The 27,950-nt window shown below is 37.4% G+C and overlaps 1 protein-coding gene across 1 annotated transcript; it reads left to right on the top strand.

Moving 5' to 3' along the window:
* Positions 1-27,950, top strand: LOC145775325 (cytochrome P450 4F2-like). The gene is made up of 12 exons (XM_082586601.1): positions 1-98; positions 9,085-9,184; positions 11,464-11,608; positions 14,393-14,525; positions 24,052-24,210; positions 24,583-24,739; positions 24,986-25,108; positions 25,374-25,461; positions 25,979-26,075; positions 26,226-26,439; positions 26,876-26,958; positions 27,065-27,950. Exons 2-12 carry the CDS (start codon positions 9,104-9,106, stop codon positions 27,231-27,233), a joined length of 1,449 nt encoding a protein of 482 aa, XP_082442727.1. The 5' UTR covers positions 1-98; positions 9,085-9,103; the 3' UTR covers positions 27,234-27,950.

The following is a 27,950-nucleotide window of genomic DNA, read 5'->3' as shown; positions in this document are numbered from 1 at the left end:
ACTGCAAATGCACAAAGGTCACAGAGAGCCGCTTTGGATGTCGTCAGTTTAAACTCTCACTCAATTGGCTATCTACTGTTACAAGTTTACAGACAATGGTACGGTAGTGTTAGTGTTACAAGTTAGAAGAATTATTAAAACAAGTTAGAAGAAGTATTAAAACATGCATTGAACAATGGTGAATATGGTTTTCATCGGGTAAAGTTACGATCATCATCATAATCCATCGTCGGTTTGTTCCCCACTAGTGGGGGTGGCCGATTGTTTCCTCGCAGCACTTGTTTTAATCCCTTTTCTCCATTTCACTCTGTCCCTTGCATCTTCCTCCTTCAGTCCGACTTTTTTAAATTCATGCTTCACTTGTTGTTTCCACGTTCTTCTTGGACGACCGCGTTTCCTCTTCCCATCCACCTTTAGATCTAGTGCCTTTCTAAAAAAACTTCCTTCCTCCCTCCTTATCACATGTCCAATGGACTGTCCATACCATCTTACTCCATTTGCCCTTGCCAGTTGGTCTATGGTCTCTCTCATCTCTAGCATATCCAACAATTCTTCAGTCCTTTTTTCCCTTCTCGTTTTCACCCCACACATTGCTCTCACCATTGACCTTTCCGTTCTTCTCAGGATTGCCAGTTCACTCTCTCTCAATACCCATGTCTCGCTACCATATAGCATTGCAGGCCGCACACAGCTCCGATATACTTTCCCTTTCATCCTTAGTGAAAATTTTCTGCCATACAACATTTCCCCACATTCCCTGAACTTTGCCCAGCCCAATCTTGCCCTTGTTGTCACCGCTGCTTCGATATATGAGATATATTGATTATTATGCATTTTGAAGAATAAATTAAAGAAAGGCCAAATCTAGAAAAAGGCCAAATGTACTGTAGAATTTTTAAGGCTAACAGATTCTAAAAAAGTTAAATTCGAGAAATTTGGCCTTTACAAGGCCAATCTGGCAACCCTGATCAGCTTCATTTTAGTATTCGGGAAGGATTAATATATGACATTAGCAATCTATGATAGAGTTGCCAATTTAGCTAGATTGTGTAAATTTTTGTTAAAAAATTGTGTTGTGTGTCATTTTTTGTTAAAAAATTGATAAACCGTCAAGATATGAAATTACTTCAGATTTTGAGATAATATGAAATCAAAGTAACAAAAATGTGCAAACATCATGTTTATGCAGTTTCACTTTCAAACATGCAAGGTTAGACACTTGTTAACAATAACTTTGTTGTAAACATTTTATTAATGTATATTCCTGGTGTTTTGTTTTTACAATTTTTCTTTTTATTAGTGTCTAGGTTATGATCTATAAGTGCATGCGTGACCTTGCATTTCACAAAAAGATATGTGGATCGTCCCTCCAGGTTACAAAGACTTTCAAATTTAGGAAGCTTGTAATATAAGTCTCCCTATCCATTTCTAAGACTTCTTTCAACACACAACTTTTTAAAGCTTAGTTGATTTTTAAAGAATTAAAAATAGTTATTTACAAAAATCAAACGATAACACCAAAAGATCTCAGCCATCCTGACGGCATTAACAAAAAACTGTAGTGATTTAAATAAAACAGTGCAACGATACTGGCCCTACCTTAAAGGAGGCGCCTTCCCGCTGGTAAAGTGCTAACGAATTAGGTGACGCATGTGCAGAAGCAAATGAGCCTCGGGAACAATATGCTTGAGTGTGTGACCTTATTTCAATTATTTTCAACTGACACCCAGTGACCATGGTAGCCACTTTAACAAGTCGAAGTTTGCTAATGTGATTGGAATGCTTTGTTTCTAAATGCCGTTTTAACTTTGATCGCTTCATAAATTCAGCACTGAGAACTACATTGCACAGAACACACTGTGGCTTCTCAATGCCATTGCTGACTATGAAAGTAATGCCAAACATTAAATACTCTTCAAAATATTTTCGTTTCTTGTCCATGGTAAGTAGGCTATTGAACTGAAATATTTATAAACACTGAAATATATTTATTCCTGACTCACTAAATGCAACTCCACAATAATTAACATCTGATTTAGACAAATGATTTTTAACAATTTTGTTCTTCACTTTTACCGCAATTTTCTTCACTTCGCCGACCAAGGTTTTTCGACAACTAATGTTTTGAGATTGTTAAACAGGCTGACTCAGTTCATTCGTTCTAATGGAACAAACGATAATAAATTGGCCTACAACCGAGCTACGTGTTCTCTATCGTTACAGTGCAACCAATTAGTCCCTTGCTACAACATTGCTGTATACAAAGTGATTGCTGCAAAGGTATTTTATTTTTCTGGAATTCTTTGCGACCCCCATGACAGGACCTTCGCGACCCCCAGGTTGAGAAACGCTGCTGTAAACCATTTAAAAACTTCATAGACCTGCTGATTATAGCAGGGTAATAGTAATAATAATAGAAAGAACCAATTTTATCAAAAACAGTTACAGTATATTTTAATCATTTTTTTGAAAGGTTAAGGTATAGCCTATTCTCCAAGTATTGAAAATGAGTAAGTAAGTATACAGTAAGTAAGGCATACTGATGATAAATTCAAGTGATAATGGTTTCTGGTTTTTCTGCTACTACAGTATATAAATGTTTATTAAACAGATTATGCAAACGAACCGGTCATTATGCTCTGACAGTGTTAAATTATTTTCTGTTATGCTTAATAGAAGTAAAAAAAAATTTGGCCTTTTTTGGCCTTATTTTATAATGAATTTGGCCTTACTATAGCTTGAGTATCTGGTAACCCTGCACCCTATATGGTGACTATTGCCTCAGCCTTGAAAGAAACTCAATTTTGTTTCAGTTTGATTTTTATACAAAATGGTTTGTCAATTAGCATATTTATCTGGTGCCTCTAAATACCAGGACCATAGAGTCGAATGGATTTTGACATGTCCGGAGTCGTTAAAAATGACCGACTAGGGCTTGATACAAAAGGATGAGCAATATACTTTTTGTTTGCAATTTTTTTTCAAAATATTGCTTCTTGATTTCCGCATTTGGCTTTAAAACTTTACCAGAAAATAAAAGTATTCTTATCAGTTCTTGTGAAAGTTGCTGTTTCAATTGCTATCACAACTTTAGTGAAATTTCATTTTAAAAAATGTAAAAGGTAATAATACTCATCAAGTCAGCAATCAGAACGTTGGCCAATTATAAACTGAGGAATCGGAGGTATTTATTGCTCAGACTCCACTACCCCGCTAAACACCCATTGTCCAGTTTGCCAGTTCCACTTGGATTAGTTTTGAAGACTACAATTTGGGTTACAGCAGTGAGGGTTAGGATTATACTACCGGTATGATGGTCATTAGGGTGCGTCGTGTGCCCCAATGTTCATATTTTTTGTATTATTTTTTTTCAATGGTGAGGTTTCACTGAAACAACAATAATATGAAGTTTCAGCAAAAAATATTAATGTTTAGGTGCTCCACATTGCAGTTAAAAATACAGGAATTTCGACCCCCATACTCCATAAATACCTTGTTTTAACATAACACTGGTGTACACGATTTTTGCTCTATGAACTTTGAAAACTGATTTAGAGTAATTTTGGGGTGCTGAATCCGAATCTGCCCTCAGATTTATCCTATCACATCAGGTATGTGAGCTATGATGACAGCAAATTGTTACTTTTGTCAAAAGTGGAAGATTTGACGTTGCGTTTATTGGACATACATATTTTGCTATATGCAGAAATCCAGGCCATGTCGTGCATAAGTAGCTGAAATACACCAAATATAAATTTTGATACCAATTTGTTTTCTAAGCAACATTATTAACCATACAGTAACAATCTAAAAGGGAGGCTAAAAGTATAACTGACCCCCCCCCCCCCCCGTCAAAGGTTTGCATGAAACCACAAAGGATTAAGTAGGCCTGTGGCAATGCTTGTACAGTAACCTTACTTAGGCTGTTTTGGTCTGTCTAACACTAACCATTCGTTATAGCACTGCATATGTTGGTGGTGAACGCAATGCCAAATCTTCCACTTTTGACAAAAGTAACCATTTGTTGTTATCATATCTCACAAACCTGACGTGATCTGAGGTTAGATTCGGATTCAGCACCGCAAAATTACTCTAAATCAGTCTTCAAAGTTCATGGAGCAAAAAATAATTCTTTTTTTGTTTACCAATGTAATATATGGATTATGCCTGCATTGTGCTTGGGCATGTTGAATGTTGATGAAGACTTGCAGTTTTTGTCAGTCGGGAAATTATGTCATTCAAGGTGGCTAACACTTGCTTGTAGGCTACTTCGTAAATACACTCATGCAATCAACCCTTCCAAAAGTTTCATGAACTTGTCTGAGTACTGCATCAAGGTTTGCTTCCCACCTTGGTTTGAAATAAAACACCACAATTCATTATCTGATGGGTCAAAAAACTTCTTCAACATGTTGCAAAGAAATCTTCCCGAGCCAAGAAGTAAAAGATTTCCAAGAAGGTTTTGGAATGCAATGCATTATTCGCTCACTCTGAAAATGTCATTGTTGGAATGCTAGGTGATGAAGACTGCCAAGTTAGAAGAGCAGCAGGCCAACAAATCTATTCCTTAAGTGCACAAGCACAGGAAAAGCAAAGCAAGAATCATGTTGGCTCCTCACAAAAAGCAGAAGATGAAAATCGAAAGCTGAGAAAGGAAATTTCACCAGCCGTGCCACCTGCAATATGCAGATTTCTTGTGCCACAGCTTAATACTAAAGCAAAATCATACCACCAACTTGTGAAGCTTGGCACAGTTCATAAGTCTGAGCCACCTATCATGAGATCGCTAGCAGATCAACAGCTTGACAATGTCATCGACGAACCTCTGCGGCTGGATTATCCTTGCCACAACCAAGCAGTGGAGTGTCACGTTAAGCTAGTGACTGTTAAAGCAAGCTTATATGCTGTAGGTTTTGAAAGAAGGGATGGACTGATTCGTCAGAAGGTGCAATCTCGTCAACCTATGAAAGAATTCAACAGCAAGAAGGAATTCCCACTAGATTGACATGTTCACCTTTTTGTGTTGGTTGCTAAAGTCTCAATGTAGTACAGGTAGTCTAGCACATGCAGCAGTATGGAGTATATCAATCTGTGTGCTGGTATTTCCTTGACAATGATTTCATGGCAGATCACAGTCTACCCATCACCAATTATGTCTACTAATTACAGTATTTGTTTTATGCACCTACACTTTGAACAGTCCAGTTAGTAACCCCCAGGTCGTGCAGTAAAGTTGTTACTTGCTACTGTGTGTGTACATGACACGAGCACTATATTGTATTTCCAGTCACACTACTGTACCGTTAGACCACTGCCTACATGCTCTCGATTAACCCTTGTATTCTCTACATCATGTGTAGTGTGTACCATATATTATGCATACCATGCTGTATATTTATTGCAAATGCAATAAGCAAAAGTATCCAAGTCATCTGTGACCTGCATCAACATATGCAGTACAGCATGTGCATTTACCCATTACCTTGTGCCTGCGCTATCGTTTTGTCCAAAACATTGTCAAATATACGCTTTTTGTCATAACTTTTTTTCTAGTGAAATTAAGGCAAAAAATCCTCATAGAGCAGATAGAAACATTATGATTCTGCATCATTTGATACCAAACTCATGTTCCTAGCACCAGCAGTTCCAAAGTTACATCCGATTTGAGAATTTTGGGGGTATTTCCCCATAAAATGGGGGGTAGAACGGCCAATATGTGGTACAACTCCCTGAAACCAGTTTTGTTATTGTTTTTAGCCAATTTGTCAGTGGTCTAGACCCCCTTTTTTTTAATTAAAAAAAAAATTTTTTTCAATCCACCCTATTGTCAAGCCAACAAGGGGATACAGGCAATTGGGATGTGGAGCACCTAAACCTTGACCAAATTTTTTGAAATTTTGTAATTTTGCTTTTTTAGTCAAGCCTCACCCACAAAAAAAAAATAATTTTGTTTTCAACCATTTTTTAAATTTTTGGGGGCACACGACACACCCTAATGGTCATGCAGCAGCGGTCTGCTACTATTCGGAGAATCCATTTAGGAGGATCCAATTCGAAGACAGCCTTTTGCGAAGATTTGTAAAATCTCACAGCGGCATCTGTTTATTCAAAGAAATTAGCTTGCAATCAGGCCTGGAAAAAATGCGGAATCCGGGAATGACATTCCCGGGAAATTTGCCGGTTCGCGGGAAATTTTTACAGTAAGAATCACGTTACTAACGTCTTCATACAAGCGTCGCAAATGCGTGTTTACAAGAAACGTTATTTACGAAATAAAGTTTGGTATTGTGATGTCATAATTGTAAATTCCAGTATACCAATGGTAGGCCTATATACTGCTATTTTGCATTCATCAAATGCTGGCGTTTGCACAACGGGAAAAAATTCAGCAGTCAATGGATGCTTTTAGCGGATTAGCCTTCGCAGTGAAAGTGTTAATTTAATTTCTCAGCGGGAAGTTTTTCCCTTCTATCCACTTAGGGTCGGCGTTTTCGCTTACGTCATGGTGCCATGCCTATGGCGTTTTTTGTTGGCGTTTCGACTGTAATATGAATTCAACATGTCCAGGCCTTGAATCAACGTGGAAAGACTCATTCAATAGCCAGTTTGAACTGAATTTCTCAAACCTGCTTGTAAACACACCAGCTTTTTCCTTAGGAAGCAAAACCATAACGATGATTTATTGAACCCAAACTATTTCTGATAGATAACAGAAGCTTTAGGGAATTCACCGAAGCGATACAAGCTGTAGACGACCGTAAACGTTGTTCCAAAGTTAAGCACACGGCCTGTTAAGCAATAAAAATTTGCGTGTATAGACGCTTGCCCGAAGCAAAACGCGCCTGCGTCTATTAACGCTTGCCGATGCTAAGCGGCTATTCAACTGCCCGCGTTGGTGTTATTATTACTATTTGCATAACTCAAGTTAGCAAGTTAGCCCTATATTCACTTCAGTTCAGCGTCTATTTTCAGTAATTCTTGGTGATAAACTAATGGCAGCTACGCCAACGTTTAAATCAAAGCTTCCGATTAGGTGTGGCTATTGCAGGGTGTCTATGCGAAGGGACAGACTTAGCGAACATACCCATCAGCAACATCGAGGTTTTCCTATTAAAGAATACGGTCAAATAAGTTTAATGGACATGTTTTCCTCATCCACTCGGAAAAGACCACATCCCCAAGACGAGGAGAACAATCAAGGACAACAACAACAACAAAAAACAAAGGACACATGTGTTATTGCTAGTAGGCTACAGTAGTAAAGAAGTCGAAGACAGTGACTTCGAGTTATTGGAAGCGCAACCCACGGAAATCGCAACAACGGATAACCAGCCTGAAACACGTCATCTTACAATTGGAGCTGAATCGCAAAATAATTCTGAAATGAACGAAAAGCGAGACAAAATACTCGATAAACTCACAGAAATGGAATTGTTAGCAGACAAGTCAACGCAATCTTGCCCAATTGCTGCAATAAAATCTGGAATATACAACGAAGTTTCTGCTGTAAAAATATTACTTCAAAGTAGTAAATCTATTCAAAGAGTAAGCGAAATTGCGAAACTTACTGTGGATGTAGACAACAACATTTCAATATGTGATTCTTGTTCTACCGACATTAGTGTTAGATTTCGATGTGGTACTGGAGTATTTTATTACGACTTTTCACTTGGAATTGACTTTGCCGACAATAACCAGCCAGTTGGTTTCACTAAAAAAAATCCATAGCAAGACACATAGCTGCAGATGCGCACCAAGAAAATTTGATTCGCATTACGGTTGTCAAGTACGTAGGAAGCGGTTCGTGATGGCGTATTGTTTCATGACATTCACACGGTGGTCAGTGAGTCAGTGGATCTAATTTGTAAGCATGCGGCGTCTAATTTATTATACCTATTGTTGTTCCAATTTATTCCGATCAACGTGGGCATATCAGGCACAAACAGTGCGTCATGCCTGCTTACGAATAAAATACCATACCAAGATTGTTTATTGGAACTATGAAGCTACAGATGGCCGTCTATAATATTTTTGTGTGAGGTTTTTCGCCAGAAAACGTGTAAATGTGTAATTATGACGTCATTATCGTGATTGTAAACCACGGGAAATTTTTTCACAAAAAAACAGATTCCCGGGAAGCCAAGCATTTTTTCCAGCCCTGCTTGCAATAGAGGTTAATCAAATAAAGTTTTAGCGAAAAAGTCTCAACTGAAGTCTCAGCGAAAAAAATGAAACAGTTGTCAAACGGCGTGTCGTGATTAACAATAGTGGTTAACCAAATGAAGTCTCAGCAAAAATGTCTTAGTTGTTGCTAAAATAAAAGTTGCTAAATAGTCTGCCCCGATAGCTCAGTTGGCTGGCACATGGCTTCTGGAACAAAAAAGCTTCAAGATCAAGCGGCGGTGGTTCGCCTCTCAGGGTATGCGCTTGAGCAACGCACGTCAAGGACTACTCGCCATTTAGAGGCATCTAATGGATGGAATAATTCCCCGGCTGCAAGACTTCAACAATCGGAAGCTTCACTCTGTCAATCGTGATGACCAGGCCTGCACCAGTGATTTCTAGAAGTATGTGAAACTGCCAAGATTAAGCTCTGCAAGAAGCTTTCCCTGTCCGAGAAAAAAATTCAATCAGTCATAATATGCTAGATATCACTATAGCCTATAATCGCAAAATATCAGCTAATTTACTTCTACCTCACTGAAACAATAATTTTCTCGTTTGCATTGGTATGAGAAGAAGATAATGATCAAAGGACAAGCCATAGAGTACCGGTAGTCTATCTGTCTAGTTATTTATGCTGACATGGTACTCATGGTAGGGCACCAAAAGGGTGTAGGCTTTTTTAGTTTATCTGCTTTGTACTGTGTGTTACAGTTACTGTATATGTGTATAATATATATTATAAGCATTGTTTGATATTGTGCACGACTGCAGGTATCTGAACATGACATTTATTAATGACTGTTTTGAGTTGTTGATTTTACAAGAAAATGGTTTTTTGTTTTCAAGAATTATTTTTGACTTGACAGTGTTTCTCCCTCTTGCCTTCACAGTTGCACACTATTTGTCAAAATTTTTCAGCTCATTGAAAGATACTGCAATGAAAGATAGAATTGCAGGGGTTGCCTTTGCTCCAACACGTTTTAACAAGCCTCACTGGTTCAAAGGTCACACAGTTCAAGTTAGTATTATCGTAGATATTGTTTTGGCGATGCCTGTAGTTAATAGTGTGTGGTTCTGAATTATCAACAATTGCATATGCGTGAGTAACATTGCAAACTAGGCTATACACTTGAGTAAACATTTATTTTGCAATCACCACTCCATATTTTTAAACCTAGTTTACCCTTCAAGTTTTAGTAAAAATATATACAGAAAATTTTCTGAACTAGACAACTGAAATTTAATTTAAAATGCCATTAAGTTATGTCAAACATCGAGTTATATATATATAATAATTAATTAATCTCATTAATTTTTCACTAAAACTATGTATCTGTTTTGGGAGCTGGTATACAAGTCCCCTCCTCCCCCCTTGGTAACTCATGACCATTGACCAGGCCTCGAAATTCGTTTTTGTTGACGGCGGACAAACGTGTCCGGTCTGAGCAGCTATCTCGGCGGACAAATTAAGTCCCACGGCGGACACACCAGTTTTAGCGTCGATCGTCATGCTTAATCACTTTATCTTGATAATTCTTGGCCATTTGAGAACTATAGCTACGGTTTAGAAGGCTTTTTAAAATTTCAGCGAAGTCACTCTGAAAGGCTTTCATCAGACCAACAACATGCGCTTGCAGAGTCAAAGCGCGTGTAGCTGCTTTACGCCGCATAACTGATTAACTTTCACCGAACGAGGTCGTGTGGCTTCTTGCGTTACAATGCTCTGGGCACGAGTCGGAAAACTTCTACACCAACGCTACTATTTTCTGCTGTGCAAAGCTTCACTAGGCTTCTTTCTTTAGAATTATTTTTGCGTGTCATGTGAGCGAAAGTGAATTTTCCCTGGACCTTTTCTTTCTTACTACTGTACTGTAATAACAAAACTTAACAAATTTTGCTGTAATAGCCTACTCGTATAATCTAATTTTGTAACCAACCTTGCCTTATCAATATTACTCGGAGATCAAAGCCAGACATTGTGACGTAAGACTTGAACTAAGTTGCGCGTAATTAGTGTAGAAGTACCGATACTCAAATCGATTTTTAGCAAAAAATTTACCTTTGTTACGCTGATTCAATGTCATCAATCGTTGAAGCAACGTAAAAATCGAAAGTTTTCCTGCTTAAATGAAAGCTAAGGGATACAGTATTTTCATTTTCTAGATCCGCGCTAGAATGCGCGGGAAATTATATTCTTGCAACATTTGGTCGTGCTATGCAATGACGATTTGTATCGCTAGTTCCTGTGTTATTTCTCGGCAGACAAATATGACCGATCTAGATGGTACTTCCTGCGGACATCACATGCTGTGACGGCGGACATGTCCGCTGTGAATTTCGAGGCCTGCATGACAAAGACAGGACTCAACCAAACATATAGGGTGAAACTACTTTACCTTTGCTTTACTGTTCACACACTTCAATCCACATGTTTTGGTCAATTCCTCTTTGTCATGAGTTGCCAAGGGGGGGGGGAGCGACTTGTATACTAGCTCCCTGTTTTGTTTATAAGACACTTGCCATCTGCTCAAGGTAAAATGATTAGGGGAAAAGATTCAGATGCAATCATAAAAAGAACACTTATTGAAAAGAGCAAGCGTCTTGATTGTGGCGAAAGCTTTATCAATAAATTCTACAAGTTTCTGAACCTGACTGAGTTTGTTTGCTTACAAATTGTAAATGCTGAAATAATGCCCAAAAAATAATTTTGTGCTATTGGTCTCTGATGAAAGCAATCAGTTCTGAACAGTATTTTTTTTTCGATTGTACTGTTGTTTGCAGCTGCATGGACTTTCGTGATTATAATATGTTGCAGCTTTTGCTTTTGTATTGAAAGCATCATTGGAATTTTGCACTATTCAGCAAACTTTGTGTTGTTTACGTACCGGTACTTGTAAAAATGTCATATTTTTCTTGTTAAGCTAGCAATCTTGGCTTTAAAGATATTTGTTGACATTGTTAAAAATCGCAATTTTCAGCAGTCTTTAACATATCTGTTACATTTATGTGAACTGACTTTTCACAACTAAGCTAATTAAAAATTACGATCTCATGTTTTAAAAGCAGGGCCGTGGAGTTGAGCGAAAAATTTACAACTCCGACTTCTCGGTTTATAACTTATCGACATGCCGAAATCCACTACACAAACTGTGTGAAAACAAAGCCTAAAAAACTGCTAGAAATCTATGCACATGGAAGTAAAGACTGATGTTAAGTTAAGCATGACATAATTTTTTCTCTGGTCCAAAAACTGGCAAAGCAAATCCGAATGTTTATTTCTGTTTTTTTTTTCTTTAGTATTCACCCAACCATGAAGGAATAATGTTGGCTTGTGAAAGAAGTATTGATTTTCCTGGAATCTTTTGTAGTCATATGGCTCCAGGGCAATCTTTTGTTCATCTCTCACATCCTGAAACTATGGCTCCCATCTTTGCAAGTTCAGGTACATTTAATTTTAGTACCCTAGCAGAAAATTTATCTGTGTCCACAAAAAGTGTTAACTGAAATCTGGCTTGGTTTAATTTTTTATTACCAGTACTAAGTTGAGTTTTTGCATATCCATTCCAATAGCTTCCCAAATACTCAGAATTAGTAGTACATTATATATACCATAGTTGAAAAGTATAATATTTTTAGCTGTTTCCAAGAATTTTTTATTGAAACTTTATGTTTTTTGCAAACAATTGTTATCAAGTATATATATATATTGTGCAAAATGAAAAGTGTGATTTAAAAAAATGCTGTAACACTATTTCAGTACGGTATTTTATAATACCGATTCAGATTGAAAATTTACATAAAGGCTATTTTCAGAAATGACTCTGCCAAACATCAGTACAGAACTGTATGTAAACTGTGTAAATAAAGTAGTTTTACATACTATGTACTATGTAGTATATACATAGTAAATTTTGGGCCAATCAATTCATGCACTGTGGAATGAAGTTTCAGCCTGCTAGGACAACTGCGAAAGAATCGCAATTTTTCTCCAAATATGCTTAGATGTATTAATTGTATTTATGTTACAAGTAAGATTGCTTGAGAACATTGCTTTCAATTTAAATGTGTGAGCATAATATGCATAATCATATGAGAAATTTGCAGTTATTTACAACAAAATTCAAGGAAAAAGAAGGCGTGTACCAGCAAACACCTATTAAATTTACTGATATTTTTTATTCATTTTTAACAAACTTTGCATAATTAATTATATTATATGTTTGTTTTCTCACCATTTTATTGCAACAAAATTTAATCTAATTATTACAGTACACCCATACTATCATCAGTCTTTAATCTACAACTGCATTTGAACAAGACCACCCTTCTGTGCGGTACACGACAACTGGGCGAGACAAAGTGGGCGATACCCATTTGGGCGAGACCAGGTGGGCGACGAGCCAAGTGGGCGACGGGCCAAGTGGGCGACCATGAAGTGGGCGACGGACCAACTGGGCGACGAGTCAAGTGGGCGACGGTAGCGAAAGTTTAGTGGTGGTGACATATATAATTTATCTAGTTGCTTTGCGGCGTCACGGTTTATCGTGAAGCTTAAGAGAAACTCCTTGAGCAACGCACGTTAAGGACTGCTCTCCATTCAGCGGCATCTAATGGATGGAATAGTTCCCCGGCAACAAGACTTCAACAATCGGAAACTTTACTCTGTCAATCTCGGTGACCGGGCCTGCGTCAATGATTCAAAGCCTCTACAAGTATGCAAAACTGCCAGGATTAAGCTCTGCAAGAAGCTTTCCCAGTCCAAGGATAAAGATTTAATCAATCAAATATGACTTTTAATTTTTACTTTAAAATACAATAATTGATTTGTGGAAGGGAGGCAATGAGAGTTCTCACGCTGAGTTTCACGAAGCATTGGAAGCAACATTTTCATTATTTTTTGTAGTCTAGTAATAGCGCTTGCTGTTTGATGTTAATTTGCATTGTGACATCATCTTGACACATAATTTCGCAACACACAATTCAGTCTCTGAATATTATAAACACTTGCGGTAGGTCACTAGGTCAGCCAGTGCTGAGATCTTAACTACTAAGTAGTTGGTTTGGTAGGTACATGCATTAGACATTTAAATTTTTGTAGCTTTTGCTACAAAAATTTATCCACCACAGGATCCTGTCCACCACATAGTCTGTGGTGGACAGGATCCACCACAGACTATGTGGGACTTCTCAAGAGGCATAAGTCATAATTTTAACTTGGGCACTTCAAGTCAACTGATATTTTTTAATCCGAATGCTCTAGTCTAGACGCTGTGTACTGTAGCCGCATCAACAGTTTACAGAACACATTGTGACTGACAGTCATTACTACGGCCATTTTGTTTATGACCTAAAAATTGAAAAATATGACTTTATTTTTTGAAATATAAAATGCAGTTTACGGTTATTTTTAGAGCATCAAATTTATGCTAATCTCCGTAGTTAATGATTCGTATGTAAGTTTTTACATGTATTTTGAACAATAACACACTCGAACAACTAACAAAAAACTTCTGTTTCGCTTGAAAATCACTACAAAAATTCAAATGTCTAATGCATGTACCTACCAAACCAGCTACTTAGTAGTTAAGATCTCAGCACTGGCTGACCTAGTGAACTACCGCAAGTGTTTATAATATTCAGAGACTGGATTGTGTGTTGCGAAATAATGTGTCAAGATGATGTCACAATGCAAATTAACATCAAACAGCAAGCGCTATTACTAGACTACAAAAAATAATGAAAATGTTGCTTCCAATGCTTCGTGAAACTCAGCGTGAGAACTCTCATTGCCTCCCTTCCACAAATCAATTATTGTATTTTAAAGTAAAAATTAGAAGTCATATTTCATGATCTAAAACAGAAAATATGACTTTATAACGACTGACAAGCTTCGATGACTTCAACCACTCTTTGGCCATTCGTTTGTCTCTTTTCTGAGGGGTTTCTCTTAAGCTTCACGATAAACCGTGACGCCGCAAAGCAACTAGATAAATTATATATTTTACCACCACTAAACTTTTGCTACCGTCGCCCACCTGGTCTCGCCCAAGTGGGTATCGCCCACTTTATCTCGCCCAGTTGTCGTGTACCGCTTCTGTGAGATTATGTATTGTTTCTTTTGTCAATTATGAATTTTAATTTTGTTTGTTTTGCATCTAATGTTTTCACTAAGCACGAGTATACTTTGTACACTTGTAGGCTACATTAAATCCAATCACCATTTTAGCTCCAAAAGACAAGTTAATTTATGGTTTCTTGGAACCTTGGATTGGCAATGGACTTTTAAGAAGTAATGGAAATTATTGGCACCGGCATCGTCGCCTTTTGACACCAGCTTTTCATTTTAGTATTTTAAAATCGTAAGTCCTGAGAAGTTGTTGGTAGGTAAGGAAAAATGTGATTTGCTTTTTCTTTTATCATAAAATTACCATTCATGTTCTTTCTTGCAGTGCACTTTATTTGAAACAAATAGTATGTTTTATTTCACATGTCAATATTGTCACGAAAGGGAAGCAAGGCTTGTTGCTGTGTAACAGCATTTTTTTTCAAAATATTTTAACATCACATAAAGAGTTCATGTTCTTTGATTCTTTGTGATTATACCAGATGTACCATACATAATTTACTACAAATGTTTATCTAAGACGTTTATGATTTCAGGGTTTATCATTTACTTTGGTCATTTGTTTTCACACCAAATCGATTTTCTTTGTCGATTGCAATCTTCTGCATCTCTTCACAGCATTTTTCCAATTTAACTTTGGTCTTCATCTTCCTTTGTTTCCATTCACTTCAAAAAGCATACCGGTAACATTGTTGAATCAGCCCTTATTATCATTTTGCAGCACATGTCTATTGTCTAAGCTATTTTATTATGTCCTCAGTCTCACTATTGTGCATTCATTTATCAACTCCCTCAATTCTGGATGTAGTATCTGCTTAGCGATATGCCACTCATCCATCCAGTTTTCAGACTTAGACATAGACACTTAGGCACATACCAGGTACGGTACACGACAACTGGGCGAGACAAAGTGGGCGATACCCACTTGGGTGAGACCAAGTGGGCGACGAGACAAGTGGGCGACGGACCAGGTGGGCGACGAGTCAAGTGGGCGACGAGCCAAGTGGGCGACGGAAGCGAAAGTTTAGCCGTTCGGAAAAAATATGACTTTTAATTTTTACTTTAAAATACAATGATTGATTTGTGGAAGGGAGGCAATGAGAGTTCTCACGCTGAGTTTCACGAAGCATTGGAAGCAACATTTTCATTATTTTTTGTAGCCTAGTAATACTAATAGCGCTTGCTGTTTGATGTTAATTTGCATTGTGACATCATCTTGACACATTATTTTGCAATTTGCGGCGTCAGGGTTTATCGTGAAGCTTAAGAGAAACCCCTCAGAAAAGAGACAAACGAATAGCTAAAGAGTGGTTGAAGTCAGTTATGAACGTTCCCTAACCGTTAATCAAAGCTTGTCAGTATAAAATATGATTTTTAATTTTTACTTTAAAATACAATGGTTGATTTGTGGAAGGGAGGCAATGAGAGTTCTCACGCTGAGTTTCACGAAGCACTGGAAACAACATTTTCATTATTTTTTGTAGTCTAGTAATAGCGCTTGCTGTTTGATGTTAATTTGCATTGTGACATCATCTTGACACATTATTTTGCAATTTGCGGCGTCAGGGTTTATCGTGAAGCTTAAGAGAAACCCCTCAGAAAAGAAACAAACGAAAGGTCAAAGAGTGGTAGTAAGAGTAGCCTAATTGTAATCAAAGAGTTAGAAAGGAAAATGCCGCAGAGAGTTGTTGCAGCAAAATTTGATGTGGCACAGGCGCAAATTTCACGGATATGGAAGGCATGGGAAAAGCTCTTGAACAACCATCGTAACAACAACATCGACAAAGTCACCGACATACTCACCTTAAGCAAGTAGAAGTTGTGTTTTATTTCCAGCAAACACAACTTCTTCTGTCCATCTTTCAGACCATCGTATCATCAAGAATTTCAAACATAATTATCGATGGAGTATGTTGCAAAAACTTCCGGTCACCATCGATGCTAATAAAAACGCTGCAGCCACCAACATAGCACGCGCAATCTGTTTTTGTTTTTTTTGCTGAGACTTTTCGGTCATTTGTCCGAAATGACTTGTAAAAATTCGGTCATTTTTTATTTATTTCGGTCATTTTTTCTGATGAAAATATTTCCTTTCAAGTAGCTGATACAAACCAAAATTTGCACTTTCTGACTCGCTACAACATTAAGTTTCGCTGAGAAACGTTGTCGTGTTTTACCTGAGAAAAGTTGGAACAGACAAACGTTCTTCAACGTTCATCAGCGAAACTCAACCTTGCAACACTTGGCCGAATTGACTATATATTTGTTTGCACATTTTGACCGAATTGGCTAGGCTATATTTTTTTCGGACATTTTTCTAAAAATCGGTCAATGACCGAAAGAAAAACAGCGCACAATTAGTGTTCTTGACGCCATAAATCGTATGTGCGCGGAAAATCCAATGTCTCATAGAGACTTGCCATTAACTTACATTTACAATGTTGTATGTGAAAGTACCAATAAAACTTTAATCCGAATGCTCTAGTCTAGACGCTGCGTAGCCGCATCAGCAGTTTACAGAACACATTGTGACTGACAGTCATTACTAGGGCCATTTTGTTTATGACCTAAAAATTGAAAAATATGACTTTAGTTTTAGATATTCTGTCAAAAATTTTATTTTAATGGATTATTTTTAGAGCATCAAATTTATGCTAATCTCCGTAGTTAATGATTCGTATGTAAGTTTTTACATGTATTTTAAACAATAACACACTCGAACAACTAACAAAAACTTCTGTTTCGCTTGAAAATCACTACAAACATTCAAATGTCTAATGCATGTACCTACCAAACCAGCTACTTAGTAGTTAAGATCTCACCACTGGCTGACCTAGTGACCTACCGCAAGTGTTTATAATATTCAGAGACTGGATTGTGTGTTGCAAAATAATGTGTCAAGATGATGTCACAATGCAAATTAACATCAAACAGCAAGCGCTATTACTAGACTATGCTAGACTACAAAAAATAATGAAAATGTTGCTTCCAATGCTTCGTGAAACTCAGCGTGAGAACTCTCATTGCCTCCCTTCCACAAATCAACAATTGTATTTTAAAGTAAAAATTAAAAGTCATATTTTATACTGACAAGCTTTGATAACGGTTAGAGAACGTTCATAACTGACTTCAACCACTCTTTGGCCATTCGTTTGTCTCTTTTCTGAGGGGTTTCTCTTAAGCTTCACGATAAACCCTGACGCCGCAAATTGCAAAATAATGTGACAAGATGATGTCACAATGCAAAGCGCTATTACACAAAAAATAATGAAAATGTTGCTTCTAATGCTTCGTGAAACTCAGCGTGAGAACTCTCATGGCTTCCCTTCTACAAATCAACCATTGTATTTTAAAGTAAAAATTAAAAGTCATATTTTTTTCCGAACGGCTAAACTTTCGATTCCGTCGCCCACTTTGGCCGTCGCCCACTTGGCTCGTCGCCCACTTGACTCGTCGCCCACCTGGTCCGTCGCCCACTTGTCTCGTCGCCCACCTGGTCTCGCTCAAGTGGGTATCGCCCACTTTGTCTCGCCCAGTTGTCGTGTACCGTACCAGGTAGGCGCACAGCCGCACACACTGTGGTAACAGGCAATGTATGTGTTGCACAATTACTTTCAAATTAATTTCATGGTACTTTTTTATTGCAACTTGTTAATTAGTGCATTTTTTGCATCCCACTTATTCTAAACTTTTATTGTTTGGTACAAACTTTTTGTGGACAACATTGAATTACTAAGCAGAAAATCCATGGCGAGAGTTTTGGAAATAAAGCATTATTATTGTCACCAAAACATCAAAATAAAATATTCCGGGGCCACAGTGTGTGTGCTTACCTAACATGCACCGATGAATCTGTGCTTACATTACAAGTCATGCTTTGCATCGATCATCCTTTATTCGTATTTTCTCAACATTTTCTTAATTATCAGAACTTATGTCATAATAATCAGAACCCACTGCCATACAGCATAGCCTACATTTATCACACAAGCAGCACAAACCCTTCTTTTCATCTGTCCATTATCATCCGGAATGGCCCGATTCGGTGAGTCCGATTCGGTGAGAGCCTTTTTCGGTGAGAGCCCTATTCGGTGAGTTTTTTTTTTTTAATTATTGCGCGCCGTAGCCTAATTATCATTGCCGTTATAGGGTTAGAGGTTAGGGGATAGAGGTTAGGGGGTTGGGGGTTTTTGGGGTTGGGGGTTTTTGGGGTTAGGGGGTTGGGGGTTTTTGAGGTTGGGGGTTTTTGGGGTTGGGGTTTTTGGGGTTGGGGTGTTTGGGGTTAGGGGGTTTGGGGGGGTTTTGGGGGTTGGGGGGTTTTGGGGGTTGGGGTTGGGGGTTAGGGGGTTGGGGGGTTTTGGGGTTGGGGTTTTTTGGGGTTTGGGGGGTTTTGGGTTAGGGGGTTTGGGGTTAGGGGTTTTAATTAGGCTACGGTACCCGATAATTTTCAAACAAAAATTCAAAAAAAAAACACAAAAATCCCCAACCCCAAAAATCCCTAACCTCTATCCCCTAACCCCTATCCCCTAACCCTATAACGGCAATGATAATTAGGCTACGGCGCGCAATAATTTAAAAAAAAAAACTCACCGAATAGGGCTCTCACCGAAAAAGGCTCTCACCGAAAAAGGCTCTCACCGAATCGGACTCACCGAATCGGACTCACCGAATAGTAGCAGACCCATTATCATCAGTGACACAAACTTTTCTTAAATAGAAAATTCATTCAGTTCCTTATAATGTTTTCATGAATGCCGAAGATACTAATTCTGAATTTCCTTTATGCAATATGCATATCCCAGAGAATAAATTTTTTCAATTCTGTCCACGTACTGTTACATTAATGTTTTCTTGGGGTACCTTGGTTTATATGACCGCATGTTTTTTCGTGTACACAACATTCTGACACAAGATAACTGACTGTGTCGACCTATCACAGGGACATCTTACCACGAGACTACTTGACGTAAAATCTATTTTATTGTTACATTGTAATGTTATGTAATATGGTATCATCATCATCATCATTTTCAGCATGTGAGAGCCCACTGCAGAGCGTAAGCCTTCCCCTTTTCATGCCAATTTACATGATTATTGATTAAATCAAATATAGTTATTACTATCTGAAGCCTTTACAAATTGTTTCACCTAACGGATCATCAGAAGGTCTGCAAAAACATGCAAAAAAGTAAAGAATCGATAATTCCTGAAAAGATATTAAATAATTACAACTGTAATTTAATCTGCAAAAAAAACCTTTTAAACCTGTACTTCCTGAAAAGATATTAAATATTATAACCGTAAGTCAAGTCAAGTCAAGTCAATTTATTTTGTTTTAACAGCGCCATATATTAACAAATAATCAGAGTAAAATGTAATTGTCAAAACAATGCATTGTACAACTGTTGGTTAGATTATGGCGCAAATCGTAATCCAATCTGCAGTAAAAAAACCTCAGAATTACTAAGGGCTACCTTCATCCATTACTACAAAGTTTACAAGGTTTTTAAACAAACAATTTCCATTTATTTTTTTCAGATTACTACGGGTTGCATTGATCATCAAACTGCATTTGCTTTTTTGTGATGTCATAGAGGTTGCCATCATGTTGCTTGGTTTTCAGATGGACAAATCCATTGAAACTTTGTAGTAATGGATGAAGGTAGCCCTTAGTAATTCTGAGGTTTTTTTACTGCAGATTGGATTACGGTTATAATATTTAATATCTTTTCAGGAAGTACAGGTTTAAAAGGTTTTTTTTGCAGATTAAATTACAGTTGTAATTATTTAATATCTTTTCAGGAATTATCGATTCTTTACTTTTTTGCATGTTTTTGCAGACCTTCTGATGATCCGTTAGGTGAAACAATTTGTAAAGGCTTCAGATAGTAATAACTATATTTGATTTAATTTGCTCTGCTTTGCTTTTTTGCTTAGCATTGAGCACTTTTTTGTAGTATTGATAGTTTTCATTGTTTTTGATTATTGATTATGTGCTAGTTGGTACCAATTGGTTGTATTGCATTGTTTGTCAATGTCGTCCCTCCATCTCACTTTTGGTTTTCCTTTTTTTCTTTTGGTTTCTCGTGGTGTCCATGTTGTTAATTTTTTAGTCCATCTATTGTCCTGATATCTTGCTATATGACCTGCCCAGGACCATTTTAGTTTCTTGATTGTGCTTAATATATCTCGTAATTTCGTTTGATTTCTGATCCATTCGGCAGTCTTTTTATCTCTCCATGTTAAACCCATCATGATTCGTTCATGTGCTCTCTGCATAGTTCTTAGTTTAAATGTTAATTTCTTTGTAAGGTTCCAAGTTTCTGCACCATATGTAGCGGTTGGAAGGATGCATTGATCGTAGACTTGTTTCTTGAGGGAAAGAGGCAGTTTTGACTTAAATATCGTACTTGCTCTTCCGAAGGCTTGCCATCCAAGTGATATTCTTCTTTTGATTTCATCTTCTTTATTGGAGTTGGTTGTAATTTTTTGGCCAAGGTATATATAGTGATCAACTTTTTCGGTAGTCGCTCCGTCCAAAAGAATATTGTTGCCGATGTCTGCCAGTTTGTTAAACATAACTTTCGTTTTGTTAAAGTTCATATGAAGGCCAATCTTTTTGCTTTCTGTATTGAGTTCACTTAGCATTGTTTGTAGTTGTTTAGGTTGCTCAGATATAAGGATGATGTCATCAGCAAAACGTAAATGGTTTATGTATTCACCATCAATTTTGATTCCTTTTTCTTCCCAGTTAAGTTGTTTAAAAATTTCTTCTAAGGCTGCTGTAAAAAGTTTTGGAGATATTGTGTCACCTTGACGTACCCCTTTTTGAATCTGAAATGGTTCAGAGTCTTTGTGTAGTCGAATTATAGATGTATTTTCCGCGTAAATGTTTTTAAGAAGTTGAGTGTATGATTGGTCAATTCCCTGTTTTTCCAGTGCTGAAATGACAGCTGATGTTTCAACAGAGTCAAACGCTTTTTTATAATCTATTAGTCCAAGGCAGAGTGGGATGTTATATTCGTTTGTTTTTTCAATTAATTGGTTGATAGTATGCAAGTGGTCCATGGTTGAAAACCCTTCCCTAAAACCTGCTTGTTCTCTCGGTTGGTGGTAGTCCAAATCTTTAGCAATTCTGTTGGTAATTACTCGGGTAAAAAGTTTGTAAATTGTTGGAAGAAGACTAATCGGACGATAGTTTCCCAAGTCTTTTTGGTCTCCCTTCTTATGAAGAAGTATGATGATGGCATTCTTCCAGTTGGAAGGAATTTGTCTTGTTTTAATGCATTCCGTAAACAGATGGGCAAGAGGTGATGAAATTGTTTCTTCTGCATCTTTAATTAGGTCAGGCGTGATATTATCTTCACCAGGCGCTTTATTTCGTTTCATCTGACCAATTGCATGTTTTATTTCAGAGATATTTACTTCTGGAATGGTTGCTAAAATTTGAGATTTGTTAATGGAGTTGTCGACTGGGCCTTGACCCTGATTGCTAGCATAGAGATTTTGATAGAATTCTCTTGTTCTTTCTATTATCCGGTTTCTGCATTTCGTAATAGAGCCATCTTGTTCTTTTATTCCAGTCATATGAATTTTTCCCAAGCTCAGCTGCCTTTTGGCAAATTTAAAACCTCGACCTTTCCGGATTGTTTCTTCAACAACATCAGAGTTGTATTTTCTTATGTCTCTTCTTTGTTTTTTACTGATGAGTTTGTCAAGTTCTGCTTTTTCGATTTTGTTCCTTGCTGATATTGGTTGCTTGAGATCTCTACGCTTCTTCATAAGGTTTAAAGTTTCTGTTGACAGTTTTGAACCATTGTTAGGCTTTATTTCTCTATACTTTTCTGCTGTTTTTGTAAGATTGATAACAATACTGTTATTTAAATCTTCAACTGTATTTCCTGTGTAATTGATTGGTTGCTCTTCCAAGGCTTGAAACTGATTTTTCAAATCCAACTGGAATGACAATTTGTGAAAAGGGTCTATTCGTAATGGTTTGTTTTTTGACCGAAATAACTTTCTTCTTTCTTTCTGAATGTCTAGTTTGACAATGCTCCTCAGTATTCTATGATCGCTTCCAGTATTTACATTGTTAAGAGTTTGAACGTTTTGGAAGATTTCAGGTTTGTTGGTAATTATGTAGTCTATTTCATTATGTGTTTCATGATTTGGGCTTCTCCATGTCCATTTTTGGTGTGGTTTCTTTTGGAACATGGTGTTTGTGATGCTGAAGTTGTTGCTCAAACAGAAATTGATTAAGTTTTCTCCACGTTCATTTCTTGTTCCGTATGGAAATTTTCCAAAGCAACTTTCTTTTCCTGTACCAATCTTTGCGTTAAAATCTCCCATGATTACATTAAATTGAGTTTTTTGGCAGTCTAGAGTTCTTTGCAAATCATCATAAAAAGCCTCAATCTCCTCCTGAGAGCTGAGGGTTGTTGGGGCGTATACTTGGATAATCCTGAGATCATATCGTTTCGAAATTTTTATAGTTACACTGACTACCCTGTCCGACTCGCCATGAAATTCTTTTACATTATTGACCAGATTTTTGTGGATAAGAAATCCTACACCACTCTGCTTAACGTTTTCTCTTCCTTTGTGGTAGAGCAGATGGCCATCCTTGATATTCATTAGTTTTTCTCCTTTTCTTCTGACTTCACAAAGACCAATCACATGCCACTTGATAGTTTTTATTTCTTCCAATAGGCTGGTAAGATGAACCTCTTCTGACAAAGTTCTAACATTGTATGTTGCGATGAAAAGTTTTTTGTTGTTTGATGTACCGGTACATTGATTTGTTTGTGCACAGTAGTCATCTTTGCACACAGCACCCCTGTTCACTGCAGGTACTGAGGATGGACCTCTTTCCGTTGATCCACCGGGAACGGGTATTCTTGTTTGTACGCAGTAGTCATCTTTGCACACAGTATCCCTGCGTACTGCAGGTACTGAGGATGGACCTCTTTCCGTTGATCCACCGGGAACGGGAGGTGATGTCTTTATTGGCATATTTTCATTGGGGAGTGTTGGGCCATGGCCTTCCATGCTGGCCCAGTGCAGGTTGGAAGGTGGGAGGGTGATGTTAGTCTGACTACTCGCCAAGAACCTCTCTGATTTCGTTGAACGTGTTCAGTACAGCTTCTTGGGTCTTTGTAGTACACAAGCTTCAACACCGCGACAAGGTCTCACCCAATGTTGAAGTAATATGGTATAGTAAAAAAAAATTGTTTACAAATCAAAAAAATCAAGGCATGGTTTTTACAGTCAAGTAAATATAGTATATCATCAGCCGTACACTAACTTTGGTGTTGGTGATTCAGGCTAGTTTTATTAGTCAAGTTTTTTCCTTATAACTCCTCTCTACACAAAAACTGCGTGATGTAATCTTCCATCAATGGTTAATTGGTTAATGGTTATTGGTTATTCGACTTGTGGCCCACACAGTAACTATACACCGATATTTGGTGGTATACCTCGATCATAACGCATAAAAACACTAGAAAACCAAGAAAAACTGAGTTATTTAAAGATGATATGGTCAAGTAGAAGTTGCGTCAAGCAGTCTCGCGCTGATATGTGTACCATGCGGTGGGATGCCCCTATGACAGGTTGGATGTGACAAAATGTTCTGATCTCTTTTTTTATTGGTGCCTTCGGTGTAGCTTCAACTTCAACATAAATAAAAGTACCAGTTATGTATTCTATTATATTTTCTGCTATTGTACACTGAAATAAACTCGAATGATGAATCATTTCAGCTATATTCCAAAATTCAACGCTTGTGCTCGAGAGATGCTGGAAAACTTTAATGCACAGAAGGATCAACCTATTGAAGTTTTTAAACCAGTTGCGCTGCTCACCCTGGATACTATGCTTCAATGTGCCATGTCCACTGTTACTCACTGTCAAAGTTCAAAGTAAGACCTTTGTATTTCAGTGTTACTGACAATTCTTTTAAAACACAACTGGCTTGAGTTGCAAGTTTGGATTAAGTTTTCAAGCATCCCCAATTCCCCAGTCCTACAATGTATTGTGTAGAAACGGCCAATAGCTTTATTTCTCAAAAACAAAAGCAACACGGCTTTGAGGTGACATGTTAAATTTATTCACTAGTTCTGACAGAACTACAACATAACGATAAAAGACGGTCTACTAATTGGTGCCACCCTAGAAATAATTGCGAGGATGATGCTATTGAATTGTCAAAGAAGTTTCAACACAAAAAGAAAAACGGATAAACCTCAGTTTACAAAATAATGAGTTGTTCTTGTTTGGTGTTTTCTTTACAGAAGCCACCCTTATGTAGAGGCAATACATGTTCTCAGCGACACAATTGTTCAGCGCAGTAGCAAGATACATCTGTTGTTCGATTGGATTTTCAAGCTTTCTCCGACAGGACGCTCGTTTACGAAAGCGTTGAAAGTGGCCCACGCATTCACAGATAAGGTTTGTTTCGAACAGCTGTTTAATGGCGTTTAACCATTTTGTGTATACACTAACTAACTGATACTCTTGGGTTCATGGACTTCTTTTGTTTACGCTACAACAAAGTTGTTTGGACTACACGTAACATAGCAAAGTCAGTGGACTAAACTACCGTTTATGAAAAGGGTACAAGGTTTTAAGCTAAGCCACAATTCAAACAAAATTGGAACTGTCTCAACGATTCCTATGTGATTTGTGTCCAATTAGATCATTGCTGATCGACGCAAAGAATTAGAAAATGTTAGCTCTCCCACAACTACAAGTGATGATGAATTAAATTATCGTGGAGGAAAACTTCTCAATTTTCTTGATATCCTTCTTACTGTAGAGGTTGGTAAGGTTGCTCTGCCTTAGCTCTAAGCATGAAAGTGTGAGTGGTCGGTATAAATTAGTTTTACTTTCAACTTTTTTATGTGGAATAAAGTTTTTTTTTTGCTGCTATGGAGTAGACGAACTGCATTGAAGAACTACTTTTTATGCAAGCAATAGATTGTAAAATATTTGTTATATGGCTCTACAACATAACGATACGCTTGGACCTGCAACATTAGTGAACTTAAAAAATGAAACTAAGCTGCCATCTTGGAATATTTAGGATGAAAACGGAGTTAAGTTGACAGATCAAGAAATCCGCGAAGAGGTGGATACTTTTCTTTTTGAAGGCCATGATACGACCGCTAGTGGTAAGGTTTTTCTAATATTCACCGTTCAAAGATTGTCTCCAATCTCCCCATGATTAACGTTTTTTGTCAACTTATATAATGCAGTAACTTTGACACCCCCACGCCGAAGGACTTTATATCGGACAGCCCTCAGTAGCACATACATCATAGGAACCATGGGCGAGTTAAAGTTTGATTTCCCATTTTGGTGGATATCGAAAATCTGGAAGATTGTTGGTTATACTCTGAATCTATAGATTAGCCTATTTAAGAAAAATGAATATAGTTTTCTTGACTAAAACCTAATCGACAGAATGTAGCTTATTTAATGCAAACAATAGAAGGGCGTTTGAGCTGTTAATTAAATAGTTGAATCGTTGAAACCCTAATTGGTCTCGGCTCGGTCATTTAAGAACTGACCTTTGAAATGTACCTTACCAAGACAGTATTGTTCTACACTCATCTTTTACAGATAAGTACAATAAGTATTGACTATTTTTAGGATATTTTGCTAACTTACTTGTGCAACCACTCCCAGGTATTTCATGGGCTTTTTACATGTTGGCAAAGCATCCTGAATGTCAAGCAAAATGTCGCGATGAAGTTACAAATGTCATTGGAGACGACGTCGATTGGTACGACACTTGTGTATCATAATAACTACAAAATTTAGTGATTGAATTAGATAACTGAATAAACCAAAATACAAGTGCAACTATGGTTGTCTTGTGGAAAACTTTTGAATTGTTGTTGCATACTTTGATGCATTTTTTATTTTTATTTAGGAGTGATCTGAGCAAGTTGGAATATTTGACAATGTGCATCAAAGAAAGTTTAAGGCTCTATCCCCCTGTGCCAGTGACCATACGGGAGCTCAATGAGGCACTGCCGATTCCAAGTAGTTACAATATTTCGGGTGAAAACATTCCCAAAGGAAGCTATGTATGTTTGAACTTGTGGACGATGCATAGAAATCGTCATATTTGGGATGATCCCGATGTAAGTTTACTTGAGTGAGAGTGAAGTAGTGATTTCACACCTTGGTATAATATATTTTTTCCATTCTTTATGTACTACAGTTGTATTACCATGGCGCCTTAATTCAAAAAGTCTGAATTTCTTTTAATATAATATCTCAAGAATGGTTGACTGAATTGCAATGGTTGTCTACATTGCGTTTTGATTCGCAATTTCTTCCGCACTTGCTTTACGGTAGTTTTGGCAACTTCATCTTCTCTATGATTTTTCAACATCACATCTTCAAGGCTCTGCTATGCTGCAGCGTGTTCTTAAATGATGCAATCATGCCATGTTTTAAATTATTAGCATATTGCGATCCTTTGAATCGTGCTTTGTCGGAAATAGTGGAGACTATTCTTGTCATTGTGACGGCATTATTTTAAAATGAAAACTATTGTTTGCAAACAACCTGCAGGTTTTCAACCCGGAACGTTTCTCAAAGGAGAACATAGTCAAGATGGCTTTTAATGCATTTCTGCCTTTCTCTGCAGGTTCAAGGTGAGTTTCCCACGCCTTTCTTGGCAGTTTTCAAAGTAAACTTTATCAAATACGCAAGCATTTTCTTATCTGACATTCCAACCTTCTAATTGAGAGATTTTCTTAGGAATTGCATTGGTCAGAACTTTGCGATGAACGAGATGAAAGTTGTGTTGGCTCAAACGTTGCGTCGGTTTCGTCTTTCCATCGACGATTCCTCTCCGGAACCCCGGTTGGTTCTTCGCCTTGTTCTCGGCAGTGAAACAGGAATTCTTGTCAAATTTGATTCTTTGTAACTTGGAGGTCGGTCAGTTTGTCTGAGATCATCTTATACGGCTGTGGTTTCCAGAACAACTACACAAAACACATTTTACATAAAATATGAAACCATTCAGTGGGGGCTTTTTGTAGAAGGCCAGGCCTAACAATGCTAACATAGTCTTTTTATCAAGTCGATTTGAAGTCCTTGTGTAAAAATGATTGCTTATTATGTTTTAATAACAATGTGTGCTTATTAATAATATCGTGTGCAGCTTATAAAGGTTTATTGCATATATAACTGTTTTTTTTTGTAACTACATTTGTTGTCAGATCACGCTGAATCGATGGATTACTTTGTATACTTTCTACACTCTACAGGTGATTGGTTGATTTTGTTGTATAATGAGTCTTTCTATTCTTTCCTGATAGATTTTATGATAGACATTGCCACTTCTAACTAACCCCCGTTTTTGTTTTTGTGTCTGAATATCATTCCTGATCGTATGTATTGCGTGTGATAATACTGTATATGCGTATAACTGGAGTCTGTTCAAATATCATTTGACGCTTGGAAAGCTTCATACGTGATAACATTTTGGCACTCATGATTGCAAGCAAAAAATTTGTTTGATCTTGAAGCGTTACCCAGTGCTTAAATGAAGCTTTGTTGAATTATGCACTGCTTCCACCTCTTTTCTGCTTTACATTGCATTTAACTTTTTGTGTAGTCAGTGTTAAAATAGTAATCTTTT

This window comes from Aplidium turbinatum, chromosome 8 (genome assembly GCF_918807975.1).
Source record: "Aplidium turbinatum chromosome 8, kaAplTurb1.1, whole genome shotgun sequence".
Taxonomy (NCBI): Eukaryota; Metazoa; Chordata; class Ascidiacea; order Aplousobranchia; family Polyclinidae; genus Aplidium; species Aplidium turbinatum.
This window is presented reverse-complemented; position numbering and strand designations above follow the sequence as displayed.